At 36.9% G+C, this 20380-nt stretch overlaps 1 protein-coding gene across 1 annotated transcript in view; it reads left to right on the top strand.

Annotated features, from left to right (window-relative positions):
* SPAG17 (sperm associated antigen 17) overlaps window positions 1-20380 on the top strand; it is a 236393-nt gene that overhangs the window by 88433 nt on the left and 127580 nt on the right. The window contains exons 5-10 of the mRNA XM_049766018.1: window positions 9537-9729; window positions 11702-11896; window positions 13759-13940; window positions 17736-17897; window positions 19382-19457; window positions 19647-19762. Coding sequence (XP_049621975.1) covers window positions 9537-9729; window positions 11702-11896; window positions 13759-13940; window positions 17736-17897; window positions 19382-19457; window positions 19647-19762 — 924 coding nt within the window. The remainder of the gene's footprint in view (window positions 1-9536; window positions 9730-11701; window positions 11897-13758; window positions 13941-17735; window positions 17898-19381; window positions 19458-19646; window positions 19763-20380) is intronic.

Below are 20380 nucleotides of genomic sequence, written 5' to 3' on the forward strand. Positions count from 1 at the left end.
AATACAGCTAAAATAATTTATCTTATATGAATCCAAATTATGTCTCCACTTCTCAAATTGTCCTGATTATGACACTATATGCTTAAATGTAGCTTTCCTTTATTCCTTTTTTAAACTATTTTATTAAATGGTGTTTTATTTGGAGACCACTCCTGATGATGCTTAGGGGTTAATTTCTCCTGACTCTTCACTGAGAAATCATTGCCGGAGGTGTGGGAGGGACTATATAGGATGCCAGGAATCAAATCCAGTTGGCTGCATGTAGGACAAGTGACCTATCTGTTTACCTTGTACTATTGCTCTGGCAATAGCTCTTTCTTAAAAACTATTTTATTTTTTATTTTTAAAAGCTTGATTGATTGATTGATTGGTTTTGGGGCCACACTCAGCAGCACTCAGGGGTCACTCCTGGCTCTGCACTCAGAAATTGCCCCACGGTAGGCTGGGGATGATATGGAATGCCAGGAATTGAACCAGGTTCCTCCCAGGTTGGCCAAATGCAAGGAAAATGCCCTACCTCTGTGTTATCTCTTCAGCCCCTAAAAACTATTTTAATAGATTTTTTATACCTCCCACTTTATCACCCTCCCCCTGTCACCCTTTCCCTTTGGTAGTCACAGTTCTATAGTAATGAAAAATGGTTTATCTTTTTATCTCTTTATCACATTTTTGTCCTTATAATTCACACATAAGTGAAATCATCCAGTACTTTTGTTTTTCCTTTTAACTGACTAATTTAATTCCCTTAAGCTTCTTCCATTTTATTTAAAATGGCAAAATTTCATCTTTCTATTGCTCAGTACAATTCCGTATATGCACCACATCTTCTTTATCAACTCATGTATGAAATTGGCTCTTCAGTGGCCTCCAATTTGAGCTACCATAAATAATGCTGCAATAATATAGGTATAAATTTCTGTGTTAATATTTTCTTATTCTTTGGAAAGATAACCAACAGTGGGGTTTGCCATATTAGATCTTTACCTCTATGGAAAGTTTATCATATGTTTCTCTCCTATCATATCTCTACTTTTAACTTCTTAAGGAATCATCATTGCTTTAGTTTTCCAAAATGACCATGCAGATTTATAGTTTAATTGGGATACTATCAACAATGAGCATGTTTTATATAGTGTAGGAAAATGTAAAGAAATGTTTTATTTTTACTTATTCATTCGATTTTGGGCCACTACTCATGGAGGGAGTAGAGCCCTGCTCAGGGGTCCCTCATAGCATTGCTCCTGTGGCTATATTCAAAGTGGAAATTGAACTGGCATCAGACACGTGTAATACAAATGCCTTACTACTTGCATTTCTCTAAATTATTAACAAAAACAACATTTAAATTAAAATACTCTTTTTCATTTAAAATAACTACAGTTAAACATGTGAATAATAACTTAACATTCTTGATTGGTGCTATTCCAACCTCTTTATGCATGTTATATCATTGAATCTTTCAAATGACTTTTTACAGTACAATTATTCCTAATTTGTTGACTTGAAAAATAAGGGTGAAGTGGTTATTTCTCAAGGCCAAATAGTTATTAAATTGTGGAGCTGCGATCCAAATTCAAATTTTTCAGTCTAAAGATAGTGTTCTCAGCCTCTGTATATACTCCTTCCAGGTCTTCAGTAGTTGTGTGACATATCTCTCTTGGCTATACTCAGTAATGCCAGCAGCACAAAGATGGCATTTCTTTGTGGGAATGATACCTTGCTCACCAATCTTCCAATTACCATCTAGCCCTGCTCATCTCATTAAATGCAACATCCTGAAGACGAAAAATGGGACAAAATAACAAAAACAACATGGGTACTGGAGAGATAGTATAGGGGTTAGGATGCTCACTTTACAGAAGACCAATCTGGGTTTGATACTGGGCACTTATGTTATTTTGCTACTTGAAACTCACATTATCATCTGAACTTTGCCAGAAGTGATTTCTTAGTAGAGTCGGGTATGCCCAAAACAACACTGTGTGTGGCTTAAAGATAGAATAGAATAAAATAGAACAAAACGAAAAGTGAAAATGACAAGATTAGGGGTTCTATATAGGCCTAGTACTTAATACTAGATAAAAAAAAAAGTGAAATGTGAGGGCCGGAGAGACAGTGTGGAGGTAGGGCATTCACCTTGCATGCAGAAGGTCAGTGGTTCAAATCCCAGCATCCCATATGGTCCCCCGAGTCTGCCAAGAGTGATTTCTGAGTGTAGAGCCAGGAGGAACCCCTGAGCACTGCCAGGTGTGACTCAAAAAAAAAAAAAAGAAAAAAGAAAAAAACACCCCAATTTATTATTGATTGAGAAAAGGTTTCCCTCAGCTCTCTCAATTATGAACAGATGACCACAGAATCGGAATTTGCAACTTGCATGTAATGCAATAAAATAAAATAAAATAAAATAAAATAAAATAAAATAAAGTAAAATTAAGAGGAGCCAAAGAAGTTGGTGTGAAGATAATTTTTTAATGTTTTAGTGAGGAGTTAACTTTATGAATGCCTAACTAATCTGTGTTCTCCCTCCTCTCATAAATTCTAGACATTCATTCAAAATTTCTTGCTTAAAATTGAGAGAATACAGGTAGAAAGAGAAGAAATCATCATTTTCTGTTGATTGGGGCTAGATAGAACAGAATGTTTTACTTTTGCACCAAAGAAAATTCTAGAAAAGGTATCTTTACATACAATCAGAAATACGAATAATTTTTCTAATTTAGCTTGAGTGTGAATGATTGTAACCATGAGGAATAGACTGAACTTGTAAGACATGGGTAGAACTACTAGACTTGAATATGGGAAAGCAGAAGAAACTGTTCAAGAAAATTGTTCAGAAATTCAACAAGAATTTCTCTACCTGGACCTAGAGCCCAAGAGGGCCCAAGAAATTCTATTAATTTTTATTCTTTACCATCTATTTTCTCTGTTTTAAGAAAGTACATTTGTAATTCTCTTCCTGGTGAATTCTTTGCATAGTAACACTTCTTCAAATTTTTCTCATTGAAGATACAGCATTGTTAAATAGAAACAGTACTAAGAGTTATTATGTACAGACCATAACAATAAAAATTATGTAAAAATATGCGTAAATATTATTTGAAAGAATGCACTAAGATCTCTTTACTCATCTTCTCTGTACGGTGGAAGTCTTGCAATTTTTGTAGGTTCTTTTTATTACTTACTTTTTTAATTATTTTTTATATTTTATTTAAACACCTTGACTACATACATGATTGTGTTTGGGTTTCAGTCATGTAAAGAACACCACCCATCACCAGTGCAACATTCCCATCACCAATGTTCCAAATATCCCTCCTCCCCACCCAACATCCGCTCTGGTTCTTTTATGTCTCTTCTTACATTGGATTTTATTCTTCATAGTCTTCATGAAAATTTGCAGCTACTTGTAAGCTCAATGAAATAGTACCTCACACTTTTCTGGTGTAGAGAGAAATATGGAGGCTTTTGGTACCCATCTATCTTGCCTTGTGCTTTTTTGTTGCCTGCACCAAGGGAGATGGCACTGAAATTAAAATTTAGAATAACATTAATTTACTAAATAAAAGAAAAATTAAATTGACATCTACCACAATTCTGTAACTTTCTGTTCTCTTTGACTGTTTATTATTGTGAAGAGTACATTTGTATTATTGAAAGTAAATTGTGACCCCTGGGTAAAATATGACAGATTTGACTTGAACATTGAGTGTCCCTTTCCTATTTATTTTTTATTTTATTTTATTTTATTATATTTTGTTTTGGGACTACACACAGGCAGGCATCCTGGCTCTCTGCTCAGAATCTCTCCTGGTAATCACGAAGGATCATATGGGATGCCAGGTTTTGAACCACTGTGGTCCTGAGCCTGCAGCTTGAAAGGCAAATGTCCTACTGCTGTGCTATCTCTCTGCCCCCTCCCTTTCGTTTCAATTTCCCTTTGCCTCCTTGAACTCCAAAATTCACCCCTGTAAATGTCTTTTTCTTTCCTTTTTCAAACTTTATTTAAAAATGCATCATACAGTTGATATAGTTAAACATAATACATTTGTTTCCTGAGAAGTAAGAGCAAAGTTATTATTAAAAGAAAGAAAGATGGGGGCTGGAGAGACAGCACAGCAGTAGGGTATTTGCCTTGCATGCAGCCAACCCAGGAGGAACCTGGTTCAATTCCCAGCATCTCATCTGGTCCCCCACCCTACCAGGGATGATTTCTTAGTGCAGAGCAAGGAGTAACCCCTGAGCAGTGCCATGTGTGGCCCCAAACCAATCAATCAATCAATCAATAAAGTTTACAAAAAAAAGAAAGGAAAAAGTAAAGATGAAAAATGAATAGACATGATGTTAACTGGGGGTCTAAGTTCAATTTTTTGCAAGTGGCTAGCCAGTTGTGCCAACACCACTTGTTGAAGAGGCTTTCTTTGCTCCATTTAGGATTTCTTGCTTCTTTATCAAAAAGAAGATGATTGTATGTCTGGGGAACATTCTCTGAGTATTCAAGACTATTTCACTGATCTGAGTGTTTCTCTTTATTCCAATACCATGCTGTTTTGATAACTATTGTTTTGTAGTAAAGTTTAAAATAGAGGAAAGTAATTTCTCCCATATTCATTTTCCCAATGATTGCTTTAGCTATTCTAGGGTGTTTATTGTTCCAAATGAATTTCAAAAGTGCCTGATCCACTTCTTTGAAGAATGTCATGGGTATCTTTAGAGGGATCGCATTAAATCTGTATAATGCTTTGGGGAGTATTACCATTTTAATGATGTTAATCCTTCTAATCCATGAGCAGGGTATGTGTTTCTATTTCCACGTGTCCTCTCTTATTCCTTGGAGTAAAGTTTTATAGTTTTCTTTGTATAGGTTCTTCACATCTTTAGTCAAGTTAACTCCAAGATATTTGAGTTTGTGTGGCACTATTGTGAATGGGGTTGTTTCCTTAATGTCCATTTCTTCCATATTCCCAATGGTGTATATAAAGGCCATTGATTTTTGTGTGTTAATTTTATAGCCTGCCACCTCCTATATAAGTCTATTGTTTCTAGAAGCTTTTTGGTAAACTCTTTAGGGTTTTCTAAGTAGAGTATCATGTCATCTGCAAACAACAAGAGCTTGACTTCTTCCTTTCCTATCTGGATTCCCTTAATGTCTTTTTCTTGCATAATCGCTATAGCAAGTACTTCCAGTGCTATATTGAATGGGAGTGGTGAGAGAGGGCAGCCTTGTCTTGTGCGAGAATTTAGAGGGAAGGATTTTAGTTTTTCACCATTGAGGATAATATTTGCCACTGGCTTGTGGTAGATGACCTCGATATCCGACCCGAAACCATAAGATATATAGAACAACACATAAGCAAAACACTCCAGGACATTGAGACTACAGGCATCTTCAAGGAGGAAACTGCAATCTCCAAGCAAGTGAAAGCAGAGATTAACAGATGGGAATATATTAAGCTGAGAAGCTTCTGCACCTACAGGAAATAGCGCCCAGGATACAAGAGCCACCCACTGAGTGGGAGAAAGTATTCACCCAGTACCCATCAGATAAGGGGCTAATCTCCAAAATATACAAGGCACTGACAGAAATTTAGAAGAAAAAACATCTAATCTCATCAAAAAATGGGGAGAAGAAATGGACAGACACTTTGACAAAGAAGAAATACAAATGGCCAAAAGACACATGAAAAAATGCTCCACATCACTAATCATCAGGAGATGCAAATCAAAACAACTATGAGGTACCACCTCACACCCCAGAGATTGGCACACATCACAAAGAATGAGAACAAGCAGTGCTGGCGGGGATGTGGAGAAAAAGTAACTCTTATCCACTGCTGGTGGGAATGCTGTCTAGTCCAGCCTCTATGGAAAGCAATATGGAGATTCCTCCAAAAACTGGAAATTGAGCTCCCATACGATTTAGCTATACCACTCCTATGAATATACCCTAGGAACACAAAAATACAATACAAAAATCCCTTCCTTACACCTATATTCATTACAGCACTATTTACCATAGCAAGATTCTGGAAACAACCAAGATGTCCTTCAACAGATGAATGGCTAAACAAACTGTGGTACATATACACAATGGAATATTATGCAGCTGTCCAGAGAGATGAAGTCATAAAATTTTCCTATACATGGATGTACATGGAATCTATTATGCTGAGTGAAATAAGTCAGAGAGAGAAAGAATAAAACACAGAATGGTCTACTGATCTATGGGTTTTAAGAAAAATGAAAGACATTCTTGCAATAATCATTTTCAGACACAAAAGAGAGAAGGGCTGGAAGTTCCAGCTCACCTCATGAAGCTCACCACAAACAGAGATGAGTTTACTTAGAGAAATAACTACGTTTTTAACTATACTAATAATGAGAATGTATGAGGGAAATGGAAAGCCTGTCTAGAGTACAGGCGGGGGTTGGGTGGGGAGGAGGGAGATTTGGGACATTCGTGATGGGAATGTTGCACTGGTGATGGGTGGTGTTCTTTACATGACTGAAACCCAAACACAATCATGTATGTAATCAAGGTGTTTAAATAAAATATATAAAAATAAATGGATACGAATTCTGTAGTAATGTCATAAAATGTTTATCATTGCTTAGGATGCTTTTTTGTACAATATAACTATTATGTTATATTTTGCCTGTTTATTAAATTAGGGCTTTTCATAGTTTTACTTGATCTATCTAATTTCAATTAGAATATATACTTGAAGAGAATAAAAAGACGTATTCATTCAAAAACAAAAGAAAAAGAAAAATGAATAGAAGAAAGACATTTTATAAAAAAAAAAGGTAAAAAGAATAGGAGCAAGCACATTTGTGAAACTTTTTGTATCTCCAATGAAATCATTAATAAATGACAGAAGGTTTATTAGCTGCCCATTATGTTAAATTGGTATGTTTCTGTAAGAATGACAGCATCAAATAAATGAAGTTGTCCATCAACTCAGAGCACTGTTACTGATACAGCAAATTTTAGGGGCATGTGCTCAACTGCTTGGCTTCCTGGAAGAAGGAAGATATGAAGAGAGAGTGCCCATATTCATTCCAAAATTTTCTGGTTATATCAGTCCAAAACTTGTGTAGCTGAAGTTTGATCAGTTTGGTGTCTTAGAAGCAAAGTCTAGAGGGGTACTGAGGCAGGGCCATTGGGAAAACAGTAATTCTAGGTGATGATGAGCAGGCTTGGTTTGTTTCAGCAGGGTGGAAGCTTGGCCCACCCTCTCCTCCTGAGATGGCCAGCTTTGTTTTGTTTTGTTTTGTTAAATAATATCTTATTTAAACACCATGATTACAAACATGTTTGTAGTTGGATTTCAGTCAGAAAAAGAACACCCCCTTCACCAGTGCAACATTCCTACCACCAATGCTCTCCAATTCCCTTCTCCCCCACCCCCGGCATGTATTCTACTTCTCTTACTAATAAACATTGTCTTGATAGTTGTTTGTGTGGTTATTTCTCTAACAACACTCACTACTCTTTGTGGTGAGCTTCATATCATGAGCCAATCCTTCCAGCCTTCAGTGAGATGACCAACTTTGTGCTGCATGGCTTATATATATAATTTTTCTTTACACATCTCTGAGAAAAATGTGAGTCTATGTAGCTGGCCCGATACAACCAGGGTGACTGCATTTGTGAGCATGGTTACCGCAGGAATTTATTCTTTAACATTTGCCTTCAACTTTCCTAAGGTGTTTGGCCTCTTACTTATACACATGAAATTTATTTTCTGGAAAACACTGGACTCTATCATGATTTGTGTCTGTTCCCACTACAGACTCTCAATGACACCTGAAAATTTTGGTTGATGCCATCTTTACTCTAAGGGACAGTGGAGTAACTCAGTATGCAGACAGAGGCACCAGGTACATAGGGAGAATCTATGGGCACCTCTGATACTTCTCATAAATGCTAAAGAAAAAGTGGATTCTCCAAAGTCTTTAAATCCAGATGCCATATTGAGCAGAGAACTCTCTTTTTTGTTTATGGCTACCAAAGCAAATTTTTCTCTCCAAAATCTTCATGTCCTAGAATAGTTTTCCTCATATGATTTCATACCTTAAGGAAAGTAAAGAACCACATAGATTATAATATACAATGATTTATTTAGCCCTTTATTTCCCTATTTTTTCACTCACATTATGAATTCCATATTTGTTAAGTCATAGAAAAGTGCATAATTGAAGTCTACTCTGGATCCTCTTATACTTTATCAGCCAATAGTATATTTCTTTTTTTTTATATTTTGACCAAATTGGATTATAAATCTTTGACATTAAATTTTTAGGTACATAGTGACATTGAATCAGGGGCATTCCCACCATCAATGTTGTCCTCCGTCCACCCCTGTTCCCAGCATGCATTTCATATTTCCCTCCTTTACCACCTGGGTTGCTAGTATAGGTGGTCCTCTCTGTGTTTAGCATGTTGTAGATTGGGTGTCGATTCTATTGACATTGGCTTTGGATTTGGTGTTTATAAGTCTGTTCATTTTTTCACTTCTACTTAATGTTCATATGACTGTCTGGTCTTGGAACTCTCCATTATTCCCTCCTCATTTTGTGAGGCAAAACAAGATGGTTCCAATTATGTGGTTCTGTTTGAAAAAATAAAATAAAATAAAATGGGGCAAAAATTAAACAAGCAAAAAATGGGAGGAGTCCTTCTAGAGGTTATAAATATCAGCTTAAGAGAAGAATGGGGGGAAAGGGAGAAACATAACAACAATACTAAAAAAAATAGTATATTTCTTTTCAATGCACAAAATCTATTTATAAATACAAACATTAAAAGCATAATTACAAGGTTATGCACAGAGTTTGGGCAATTTTTGGAAATAAATAATGGTGGGAAAGTTTGGGTTTTTACATGGTACCTGGCAATCTAAACATTCCCCAGGACAGAGTATAGAGAATTTGCTTCGCCAATGATAATTGATGCTACTGATCCTATCTTCAATGTATCAGCTGCTATCAATCATTAATTATGTTTATATATTTTAATTAAATATCATAGTGGTAGGTTCCTGCAAGATAAAAGAGTCTATTTGTCTTAAAGTTGATTATACTATAATTTTATTAGAGAATTTTTATAGGTAAATTTTTTAAATTTTTAGTAGTTTGTTCATTGGAGAATTATATCCATCCCCAATACTCAAATGCATATTCCCTATAGTTAGATAACAAAATAAGGCAGTAAAATAAATCTCAGTACCTTCCCTTTCCATGTATTTAGTCATCCATTCTTCCTGCCTCTGAAAAACTGACATTGTTTAGTAAATAACTTTATTTTCCTTTAGGAGACATTCTTTTCTGTCTCTTGGGACCCACCTATACAGTCCCCATGCACAAATGATTTTCCCTCACAATTTGAGCCTAATGTGGACTCTCCACTCTCCTGATGCCAAGAATGAATAAATGAAGAGAACTGGAGAACCAATTCAACTGATGGTAAAGGAAAACAAAAGCCATTTCCTTGCGCATGTAACAATGTGGAGATCTATTATTCTCTCTCTTTTCAGATGTCAGAAGACAGGCTTAAGGTAGATAAAGAAAAAGCGAAAGGAAAATCTTCCAAGGAGAAGAAGATCTCAAATACCAGTGGCAAGTTAAGCAAAGGAAAGGGAAAGGAGCTACCTGAGGCGAGCTTCACCGTGAAAAAGAGCACCCAGTTAAAACGGAGGGGAGAAGAGGATGAAATTAAGTCTTACATTGGTCAGTAAAGTGCTCCTGAGAGTGTTACTTTTCACTAATGGAATAACTAGAAATAAAACCAATAGCTGCGCTTGATCTTTTCAAGTCATTTCACTCTTTATAAAGCCATAAATTATCTACTTGCATGGCACCCTCATGAGAAAATATCTAGCTTTCAATTCATTTATGTTTCCCGTACATAGAATGGTTCGAACTATTCTAAACGTGTTGCAAGCACATGTATATAGTACAAATAATTGCAACTAAGAAATGAAATAACTGGCTGATTATTTCATCATATTGGAAACTTTAAAAGTTCCACATAATTATAAGGGAAAGTGAAGTGAATGAAATTCAGAGCAAATAGATCACTGATCTCAATTTCTCTCTCTTCATTTGCCCTAGATCCATTAACTAGATTTTCTTCCCTTTTTAAACTGTTGATGGAAAAAGGATTTGACTAAGACTGCTCTGCCAGCCAACTGCATTATATTTAGTGAGATGCCATGCCTTCACATCTTTTAATACTGTCAACCACTCAATCTATCTATAAAAAAAATAACCAAAAAAAAAGAAAAGAAAAAAAACTCACAAGCCTTGGAAGAGATAACTTAATGGTTTGCATAATCAATATAGACACATTTGTTTCTATCAATAAACTCATTTGTTTAGTACAGAGATCCCCAAACTTTTAAAACAGGGGCTCAGTTCACTGTTTTTAAGAGTTTTGAGGACTAAACTATAGTCTATAAAGTAAACTATTAATTATAGTGGCCTGCAGGCCATAATTTGAGGATCCCTGCCCAGGGAGGAGTCAAGAAACAGAGAAGGAGGGGAATCAGAGAGTGCAGGGCATATTTTACACATGCGCACTGTAGCCCTGGATAAATGGCTGCTAAGCAGGATAAATGTCCTCAGCTGGAAAGATGCTGTCTGCAGGCCCCTAGGTTGAGGACCGCTGTTTTAATGATAGAAGAAAACTGATTGAAAGTTCATGCAAGTTCATGCGTTTATCATGTTATTTGTAAATTGGTCTTAATATGCTATCAGAATCACAATGATTCTCAGCTCCAAAATAAAAAATTTTTTTTTGGTTTTTGGGCCACACTCGGCAGCACTCAGGGGTTAGTCCTGACTCTATGCTCAGAAATCGCCCCTGGCAGGCACAGGGGACTATATGGGATGCCGGGATTTGAACCACTGTCCTTCTGCATGAAAGGCAAACACCTTACCTTCATGCTATCTCTCCGGCCCCAGCCCCAAGATCTTATATTCTAAGAAAAAAATCATGTTTTGACACTAATAAAGCAGCAAAAACAAGGAAATAATAATTCCAGGAAAGTATATATATATATATATATATATATATATATATATATATATATGTATGTATGTATGTATACTTATATTACATATATGTAAATATATATTCACTAAATGGAATTGATACTTGTTGCTACTTAACTTGTCTTAGCATTTACATCTAGTGACATAAATATACATGATACTTTGATGGGAAGTTTATCCATACTCAATATTTCCCTCACTTGTAAACACCTCTACTTATAAAATACCATAAAGCTGTGACTACTTTTAGTTCAGCAATAAAACCAGATGGTGCTCAAAAGACATTACACATTTAGACTCAACTCTATGCATATATATTTTTCAAAACTATTTCTATATATGTAAATAATAATTTTACCCAAAAAAGCGAGCATTGTCTATGACCACAGTGTAATTGTCCTTCCATTATGCATATATCTCATTTGTTAAAGTGACTTAATATTTTGTATAAATGGCCACAGCTTCTTGCTAGAAAGGCAATAATGAGAACCAGTCAACACAACTAAATTCCAGCCAACTAGACTGTTATTTGGCAAGTGATGGGGATTATAGATGCATAAATAATGTAGAGAGCCATTGAACTAACTGGGTGCAAGCTGTTCTCTTTTCGAAGGAGGGCTGATCTTCTTTATGGTATTTTGAACAGATGATGAGCCAGATGATGGTGCCCAACATTACATTATAGTTGTGGGCTTCAAGAATCCTCAGCTATTAGCAATTATGACTGAGCTTGGCATTCCCATAAGCAGCGTGATTAAAATATCTTCCGAGAATTATGGACCTCTGCGGACACACCTGGCAGCAGTTAGCCAGCAGCAGGAAGCACTTGCTCATCCAAAAGGTATGTAGTCTGCTATGCAACTTACTTCGTCCTTCAAAATTACCATGGTCCTTAAAGTACAGATACAATTTGCTCTCCAAAATATAGTCATGCGCTATATACATTATTAAATACTGAAACAGTTTTGACTTGCTATTTATCCTGCTACCACTAGCCAAGTGTTGTAAATTTTAGAAATTAAAATCATATTCTGAGCTCCTATCCCTGTGTTGCCACAGAAAACATAGGGGTGGGCCAGATTTGGGTTTTCGCAACATATTTCTCAGAAACCTTAGGTCTATAAATTCTATTTAAAGATTGTTACTATGGATCTTCTATAGGTAATCTGTCCTTCCAGAAGCTGCATCGACAAACTGGCTCAAATAAGATCAAAACCTTGAATTCTTGCAATGTTTGGCTACTGGTTCATTGTGATAAATCAGAAAAGTGATTTTATTTTCTAGGACTTAAACTATGAAGTTTAATTCCAACCATATCATACAGCCATTGAGAAGCCCTGGGATCTTTATCTTCTAAAGGATCCCAAACTTAAGTTTGAGCTACAAAGTCCCATTTTCAGAAACAAAAGTAGTCAGTTCTTCCCCAGTAAATATCTGCCTTCTTTAAGAGAAAAAGTTTAAGTGCTCCTGATTTTACCTAACTACCACCAGCGATTGAGTCACCCCACTACCTTCACTTAGTTAAACACAGGAGATAATCAAGGTATGTAATCACTAGGTAACCATTTATCTTCAGTAGCAGAACTGTGACTTGATTCTTAAGATTACAAGTTCAAGTTCTTTCTGTCATATGCTTCTGTTTTATGGTTATTCACGTCTTTTGTTCAGAGATTTGTAATGTACATGACCACATCTCAGCAATTTTTGAACAACCAGGCAGTTCTAGGGATTAAACCCAGGCCCCTTGCCTACAATGCATGTATTACAGCCTATTGGCCCAAATACCATGTGGTCCTCAAATGTATTTCTAAGGAATTAGGGAGAAAAGAGAAAATAGTCAAAGCAGATTTGTCTGCTCCTATGTAGATATGATTTAAGAGAAATAAAAACATTAAACATTTATGTTCTTACATGGGTGATCTTATCATTTATCTTGACATCAGTGATAAAATGAAGGGATAGATAAAGTCAGGGCGGTGGCACAGCAGTAAGGTGTCTGCCTTGCACGCACTAGTCTAGGACAGACCTCAGTTCAATCCCCAGCGTCCCATATGACCAGGTGCCCCAAGCCAGGAACAATTTCTGAGCACATAGCCAGGAGTAACCCCTGAGTGCCACCAGGTTTGGTCCCCCCCAAAAATGAAGGGATAGAGTAAGCTCATGTGTAATATCAGTTTCGGAAATAAAATCCTCTGGCTTTATGATTAAACATCTTAGGTCTAGAATCTTTTTTTTTTTGGGTGGGGGCACACCTGGCAGTGCTCAGGGGTTACTCCTGGCTGTCTGCTCAGAAATAGCTCCTGGCAGGCACGGGGGACTATATGGGACACCGGGATTCGAACCAACCACCTTAGGTCCTGGATCGGCTGCTTGCAAGGCAAACACCGCTGTGCTATCTCACCGGATCCTAGAATCTTTTCAACATTATTTTTGTTTCCCATTTTCTGGTGGTACAGGAAATCAAACCCTAAGTTTCACATACTCGAGCACTCCACCACAAAGCTTTCTCTCTAGACCACCATTAAATTTCTTATGTGCATTTTCCTGGCACCATACTGGCATCATGTAGCCAGTTCCCTTATGTTGGGAAGAAATTAAACAATCTATATTGTAGTAAATGGAAGTGATAGATACATCATTTATGTCTGGGGGTGGAATTCAACACCCCATGTTGTAGTAAAATGTGTTCTTTTCTGTTATTAGATATAGAAGCTGAAAACTTGAAGAAAATGAATGCCGAAAAAGAACTTGAAATGTTTTGGAAGTACTTGGAGCCAATCCTGAATAACGAGAAACCTGAAACAAATCTCTTTGATGTGGCCCAACTTCATTATGTACTCAAGGAAGAATACTTTCCTTCTGACTGGTCAAACAGTGAAATGATGGTTAGTGCACAAATTAATGAGTGGATAAATTGGTGGTTTGAACATATGACACTGTAGAGCCATGACTATGTTTATTAATTCCAAGGCTATATGCAGAAGACAATATGGACCAACATCTATGCTAAGCTCCTTTAGCTGTCAGGAAGTGGGAACAGTGACTTATTTTTCAGGGCTTACTTTTTGCTCTGCTCAGGGTGAACTCCTGAAGGTGCTGGAGATAGAACCGTGGTCGTTTATGTGCAAGGCAAACTCTTTAATCCTTATGTTATCTGTCCAGTTCCCTTTTTCTTTGGTATTTAGTGAAAGTACAAAGAACAATATGTAGATTGAGATAATAATAATATTTCTTTTATTTGGTCATTTGTATCTCAGCAATGTTCTTGGGTGGAGCTTCACTCTATAATTGTGGAAAAAACTGAATTTTTACAGTTGGCTGGTTATGTTGTAATTTTAAAAACATATGGGTTCCAAAATACTGTTTCCTAAACCCTTGATTATATTGCCCAAATTGGACCTTTAATTTTTATTGTTAGTTTGGTTTTTGATTCATATCATAGGATGCTCAAGAGCTACTCCTTACTGTCCTCAAATGTCATTCACTGCAGCTCTTAGGGGACCCTACAATGCCAGAAATAAAACCTGGGCCTCCTATATGTAAAGCCTATGCTCAGCATATTGTGCTTTCTTCCAGCATGATGAGCTTCCTTTTATTCCTAAGTAATATTTTAAAGTATATTTGACCGACAAGATTTTCTTCATAAGATGGTTTAACTTCAACCCAGCAATGAGCAGGCATCCTGCTCATTGTGCAAACTCATGGTGGGTTTGCAGAAAGACCAAAACCACAGGAAGGTCACATATGTGTAGGTGCTCCAGTATTTTAAATACATACTAAGTTTCATATTAAGAAAAATTAGAATGCGCTTGCATTTCAAGTCCTTGTTCTTCCTTGAACACATATCTCCTGGCTTGTCTCTTTGCTTGCCTTTTTATCACTCTAGAAAAGCCTCTATTCTATCCTGAGCATGTATTTTTTTATTCTCCCTTTACATATTTATTAGTAGGTTTTATTCAATAAAATCTAGATTAAATTTAAAGAAAGAAGAAGAAGAAATAAAACACGCTCATGGGTGTTTAGAGAAGTGGTTACAGAAAACTTCTCAGTTTTTTTTCTGGTCAATCTCACATCCCAACAAACAGAGACCAGGGGTGCTGACTTCCTTGCCTTCATAAAGAGTCCAACATCAAGGAAGCTGAACCAAGTGCAGAGTCCTGCGAAGGAGATGAACATCACATGAAAAACATGAGGGAATTGGATGAGGTAGATTGAGGAAGGGAGGGAGACTGCATACAGTGGCCATCTCAGAGGATAGCAAAAGCAAGGTCTGGGATAGTTTTTAATCCATGGGAGGATGCTTGGAGTCTTGATTCATCCCAAGTTAGATGTATACTTGATGAAGCAACTGAAAAACTCAAATGGGAGGTGTGGATATGAATCTTGAAGGCGAACATGAATTAAATTAGCAGCAACGGATAGACCAGCTTGAGTTACCTTAACTGACAATGAAAGGCATTAGATGTAACTGTAGAAACAGGACACTTGAAGTGATTATCTTGTCCACCACAGATTAATCAATTCCAGGCTTGCCTACTCTAAAAGGGTGAGGCTAACCATAGCAGAGCTATGGATGATGGCAGATCTTGAACTAGGTACAACTGGCTTCTCTAGACATTTCTTGCATATCTTCTTTCCAACCTTCATTTGTAGATCTTAATTAATCTTTTCCACTTCGCCCTTCATTCTCCTGCCTCCTGCACCTGATCTCACAAAAAACAGAGCCAGTGCTGTCTGACTTTATTGTTTCCTAAAGCCATAAAAGATTGTTTTATTGGTTTATGAAGGTAGGCCTGTGTTTCTTAATACTAGAGATGATGACATCTCAAGTAATTTACATACATGAAAACTCCATGCTATTTTATTGGAATTTCAGATTACATTCAACAAATGTGTGATTTGTTAGGAGAAGAGTCTATTTCCCTGGTCTCCCGACATCCCACCTCAGAGTCACTTTTCTACATTTTCTTCTCCAGTACAGCAGCTTTTCTCTCAAAAATGTCAAAACTATGGCTAACAAAATCTCAAATCCACTGATTTCTGTTGGTAGAAATAGCCCTCTTCTCATCTGGGTCAAGATCTGACTATGTTCTCTGTGAAAAAGATGATGCCATTTTTATTTCAGTTGGACAAAGGTGGTTTTGGTCATGCATAGTATTTCTTGAACCATAATTCAGGGGTGGAAATAAAAACTTTTTTGAAGGAAGCCACATTAAGTACCTTTTATTTCTATTCTGACTGAGACTTTCTTCTCTGTATCTTGTTGTTGTTTTTTTAAATATATTTATTTAAGCACCATGATTACAAACATGTTTGTAGTTGGGTTTCAGTCATAAAAAGAACACCCCCCCTTCACTAGTGCAACATTCCTACCACCACTGACACCCAATTTCGTCCTCCCCCACTCCCTGCCTGTATTCGAGATAGGCATATATCTTTATGTCCCAGGCACAAAGTGATATTAGATGAAATATATTGAATTCAAGATAGAGTATATCAAGTATTGTGTTATTCCTACAGAGATGGAAATACCAGGGCATACAACCACACCCTCAAAAGAACCAGATCCACTATTAGCATCCTGTTTCTCACACAACAGTCCAAATCATTTTGTTCACTCCAATATTTTTATTAATATCTTTATTTAAACACTTTGATTACAAACATGATTGTAGTTGGGTTTCAGTCATGTAAAGAACACCCCCCATCACTAGTGCAACATTCCCATCACCAATGTCCCAAATCTCCCTCCTCCCCACCCCACCCCCACCTGCACTTGAGACAGGCTTTCTGCTTCCCTCATTTATTCACATTGTTAGGATAGTTCTCAATGTAGTTATTTCTCTAACAACACTCATCACTCTTCGTGGTGAGCTTCATGTAGTGAGCTGGACCTTTCAGCCCTCCTATTTGTCTCTGAGAATTATTGACAAAATAGTCTCACTCACCCCAATATTTTAATCACTCCCTTTTTAGAGAAACTGAGTGACTTTGGCTATATGTTACTTTCAAACACACATATATACAGAGTAGAATGCCCTGTCTTCTGGGCACAGGAAGTCTAGCGGTGTACTCTTTATATGAGGATGGAGCAGTCACTGCTCTGCCTTCTACCTGGAAGAAATTCCCTAACCCCCCAAAACTGTCTCATTTCACTTCAGATTTTCAACTCAGAGGATTTTGCCTTTATTTGCTTTCAAGCAGACATCCTCCTAACAGTGTTTTTCTACATCCACTCCATGTTAACTAAAAGAAGAGCTGCAAGGAAACAATTTTGATTGCACATATATGACTGTGTGCTTGGGTAGATGATACTCAAAACTGAGCTTGGGAATTCTCCAGTTTTTCTTGCACCATCAAGAAGAACGCATTGCTTATGTTGAGAGAAGGATAGAACTGACTTCTTTGGCATGTTATTTTAGGAACTGTGATATCAAGAATAAGGGCCACACTGCTCAAGATAATTTCGAGGGTGATTTCACTTAGGCAAGAAAATAATTAGGCTCTTAAAATATTAGACAGCCAGAAGATCCTCCAAAAGGAAGAGTCTACATTAGTGTGAACATAACTAGAAGCAGTTCCCTGTGAAATGTAACGGGATCAGCTGTCCAAAGAGACAAACCAGACATCTCATTCCAGCACTATGAGACTAATAACTGTCATTATTCTCTCACCTGTAGTTGGAATTGGGCACCATTATTTTTGAAAATGTTGCCTGTTTGATGTATGACTGCCTAGATTGGAAAAGGCAGCACCAGCACTATTTGGAAAGCATGAAACTTACTTATGTCCCACTTATGTTTGCCGAGAGACCTGTCTTGGAAACCATATTTCTTCCTGAGGTATGTATGTGCCCCAGTGTCCTCAGGGAGTTGGGGGATTGACTGGACAACCTACTTCCCATGTTTGTAAAATGGATGAAGAAAATTTTACATAAATGTATATCTTATGTAGTCCTATCTGCTGTGATCTAATAGGTGAGGATGCAAACAAGATCAGGATGTCAAAAGGTGCCTAAGTGGTGAGAGCTTTCTGAAGCTACCTAATCATTGGCTATATTTAGAAATGGCAGTGGAATCCATTTTTCAGCCATTATTACAATGACAATATAATTCTGAACAAGGCAGGATATTGATAAATAAACAGCACACCAATCATGTACTGGCACTAGCAAAAGATCTGATGATACAATAATAAGCAAGACCTACTTCTACTTCTCTCCTTTTCTATTTCTTCTTCATGAAGTTTAGCTTTTAGAGGGGATGGGTATCTAGCAAGCAGTAGTTTTGTTGGGTTCATGTTAGCAGTCCAGTGATAAGACAAAGAGACTACCTGGCAATGCAAGTCACAAAGTGGTGTTTTATTTGCTTAACTAGCTAAGGGTCCAAGACTTCCACCTGGGAGCAGTCTTCCAGTCAAGGAACCCGAGCGTGGGGAAGGAAGGAGGGAGGGAGGGAGGAAGGGAGGGGGAGAGAGAGAGAAAGAGAGAAAGAAAGAAAAAAAGAAAGAAGAGAGAGAGAAAGAGAAAGAAAGAAAGAAGAAAGAAAGAAAGAAAGAAAGAAAGAAAGAAAAAAGAAAGAAAGAAAGAAAGAAAAGAAGAAAGAAAGAAAAAAGAAAGAAAGAAAGAAAGAAAGAAAGAAGAAAGAAAGAAAGAAAGAAAGAAAGAAAGAAAGAAAGAAAGAAAGAAAGAAAGAAAGAAAAGAAAGAAAGAAAGAAAGAAAAGAAGAAAGAAGAAAAAAGAGGAAAAAGGAGGAGGAAGGAAGGAAGGAAGGAAGGAAGGAAGGAAGGAAGGAAGGAAGGAAGGAAGGAAGGAAGGAAGGAAGGAAGGAAGGAAGGAAGGAAGGAAGGAAGGAAGAAAAAGAAGATAGATAGATAGATGATAGATAGATAGATAGATAGATGATAGATAGATAGATAGATAGATAGATAGATAGATAGATAGATAGATAGATAGATAGATAGATAGATAGATAGATAGATAGATAGATAGATAGATAGATGGGAAAGATGACATGATTCCGAGTCCCCCAGGAAAAGACCTTTTTGAAACTTGATGTTCCACTTCTCCAGCATTTTCCTGGAAATTACATACTGAACTGTGTTATGGGGGTTGTTGAAAACTGTCCATCGCCATTTCTTTCCTATTCTTTTCTTCCTTAGGTAAAATTCCGTTCATATGTTCCGATTATTTGCATACACTTTTGCAGTGTGAATATTCCTATACACTCCTGTGATCCTGTCAGATCCATCATACTAGCCTCTGTTAAATGCTTCTTTCAGCCAGATAACTGAGTTATTGCTCTTTTAATTCTTATATATTCCACAGGTTGTTACATCAGTATCTACAAAGAAGAAGCCACAAATTGAAGATCAACTTCCACCATCAGGCATGTACGGGACCTGTTGGTGGATAATAAACATCAGAAACTGGTGTTTATGGGAAGGGCAGAAGGGCAGCACCCCTTGTCATTTTCCAATGTCTCTCCGCTTCTATATCCCACGTTGATTAATAGTTTGAGTTTGTGGGTTAAATCTTTATAGAAGTGCAGAACACATCTTAACTTAGTAATTGTAATTTGCATATTTTACAGTGTCTTTCGTGGGCATCACCTCTGAAGTAGATATGAGATATTATAATGATTTGTTGAACATGATTCCAGAGGAATTTATTTCGGTGCCTCTAATTCTTCATTGTATGCTGGAACAGGTAAGTGGATAAGGTTGAGAAGTCCCCTACAAAAAAGAGTACTGTCAGTTACTTCAACTTTCTTTGGTCTTTTTTGTTATTGTTATTATTGTTTGCAAGAAGGGGAGAAAATCAAAGGCTTTATTTACTTTCCGACTTTTGCTTTACTATTCTTTTTTTAATTAATATCTTTATTTAAGCACTACGATTACAAGTCTGTTTGTATTTAGGTTTCAGTTATAAAAATGAACACACACACCATTCACCAGTGCAGCATTCCCATCACCAATGCCCCCCCCATTTCCCTCCTCCCCCACTCCCTGCCTATATTCGAGACAGGCTTTCTATTTCTCTCACTCGCTACCACTATTATGATAGTTGTCAGTGTAGTTATTTCTCTAACTGAACTCACCACTTTTTGGTAAACTACATACCTTAGGACAGTCCTTCCAGCCCTCATTTGTCTATTGTCTCTGGGCATTATCAAGATAACGTCTTTTATTTTTATAAATCCCATAGATGAGTGAGACTATTCTGTGTGTGTGTCTCTCTCTCTGAATTTTCACTCAGCATAATAGTTTCCATGTCCATTCATGTATAGGAAAATTTTATGACTTCATCTCTTATTTTTTAAACTTG

Source organism: Suncus etruscus, chromosome 19 (genome assembly GCF_024139225.1).
Source record: "Suncus etruscus isolate mSunEtr1 chromosome 19, mSunEtr1.pri.cur, whole genome shotgun sequence".
In the NCBI taxonomy this organism is placed as follows: domain Eukaryota; kingdom Metazoa; phylum Chordata; class Mammalia; order Eulipotyphla; family Soricidae; genus Suncus; species Suncus etruscus.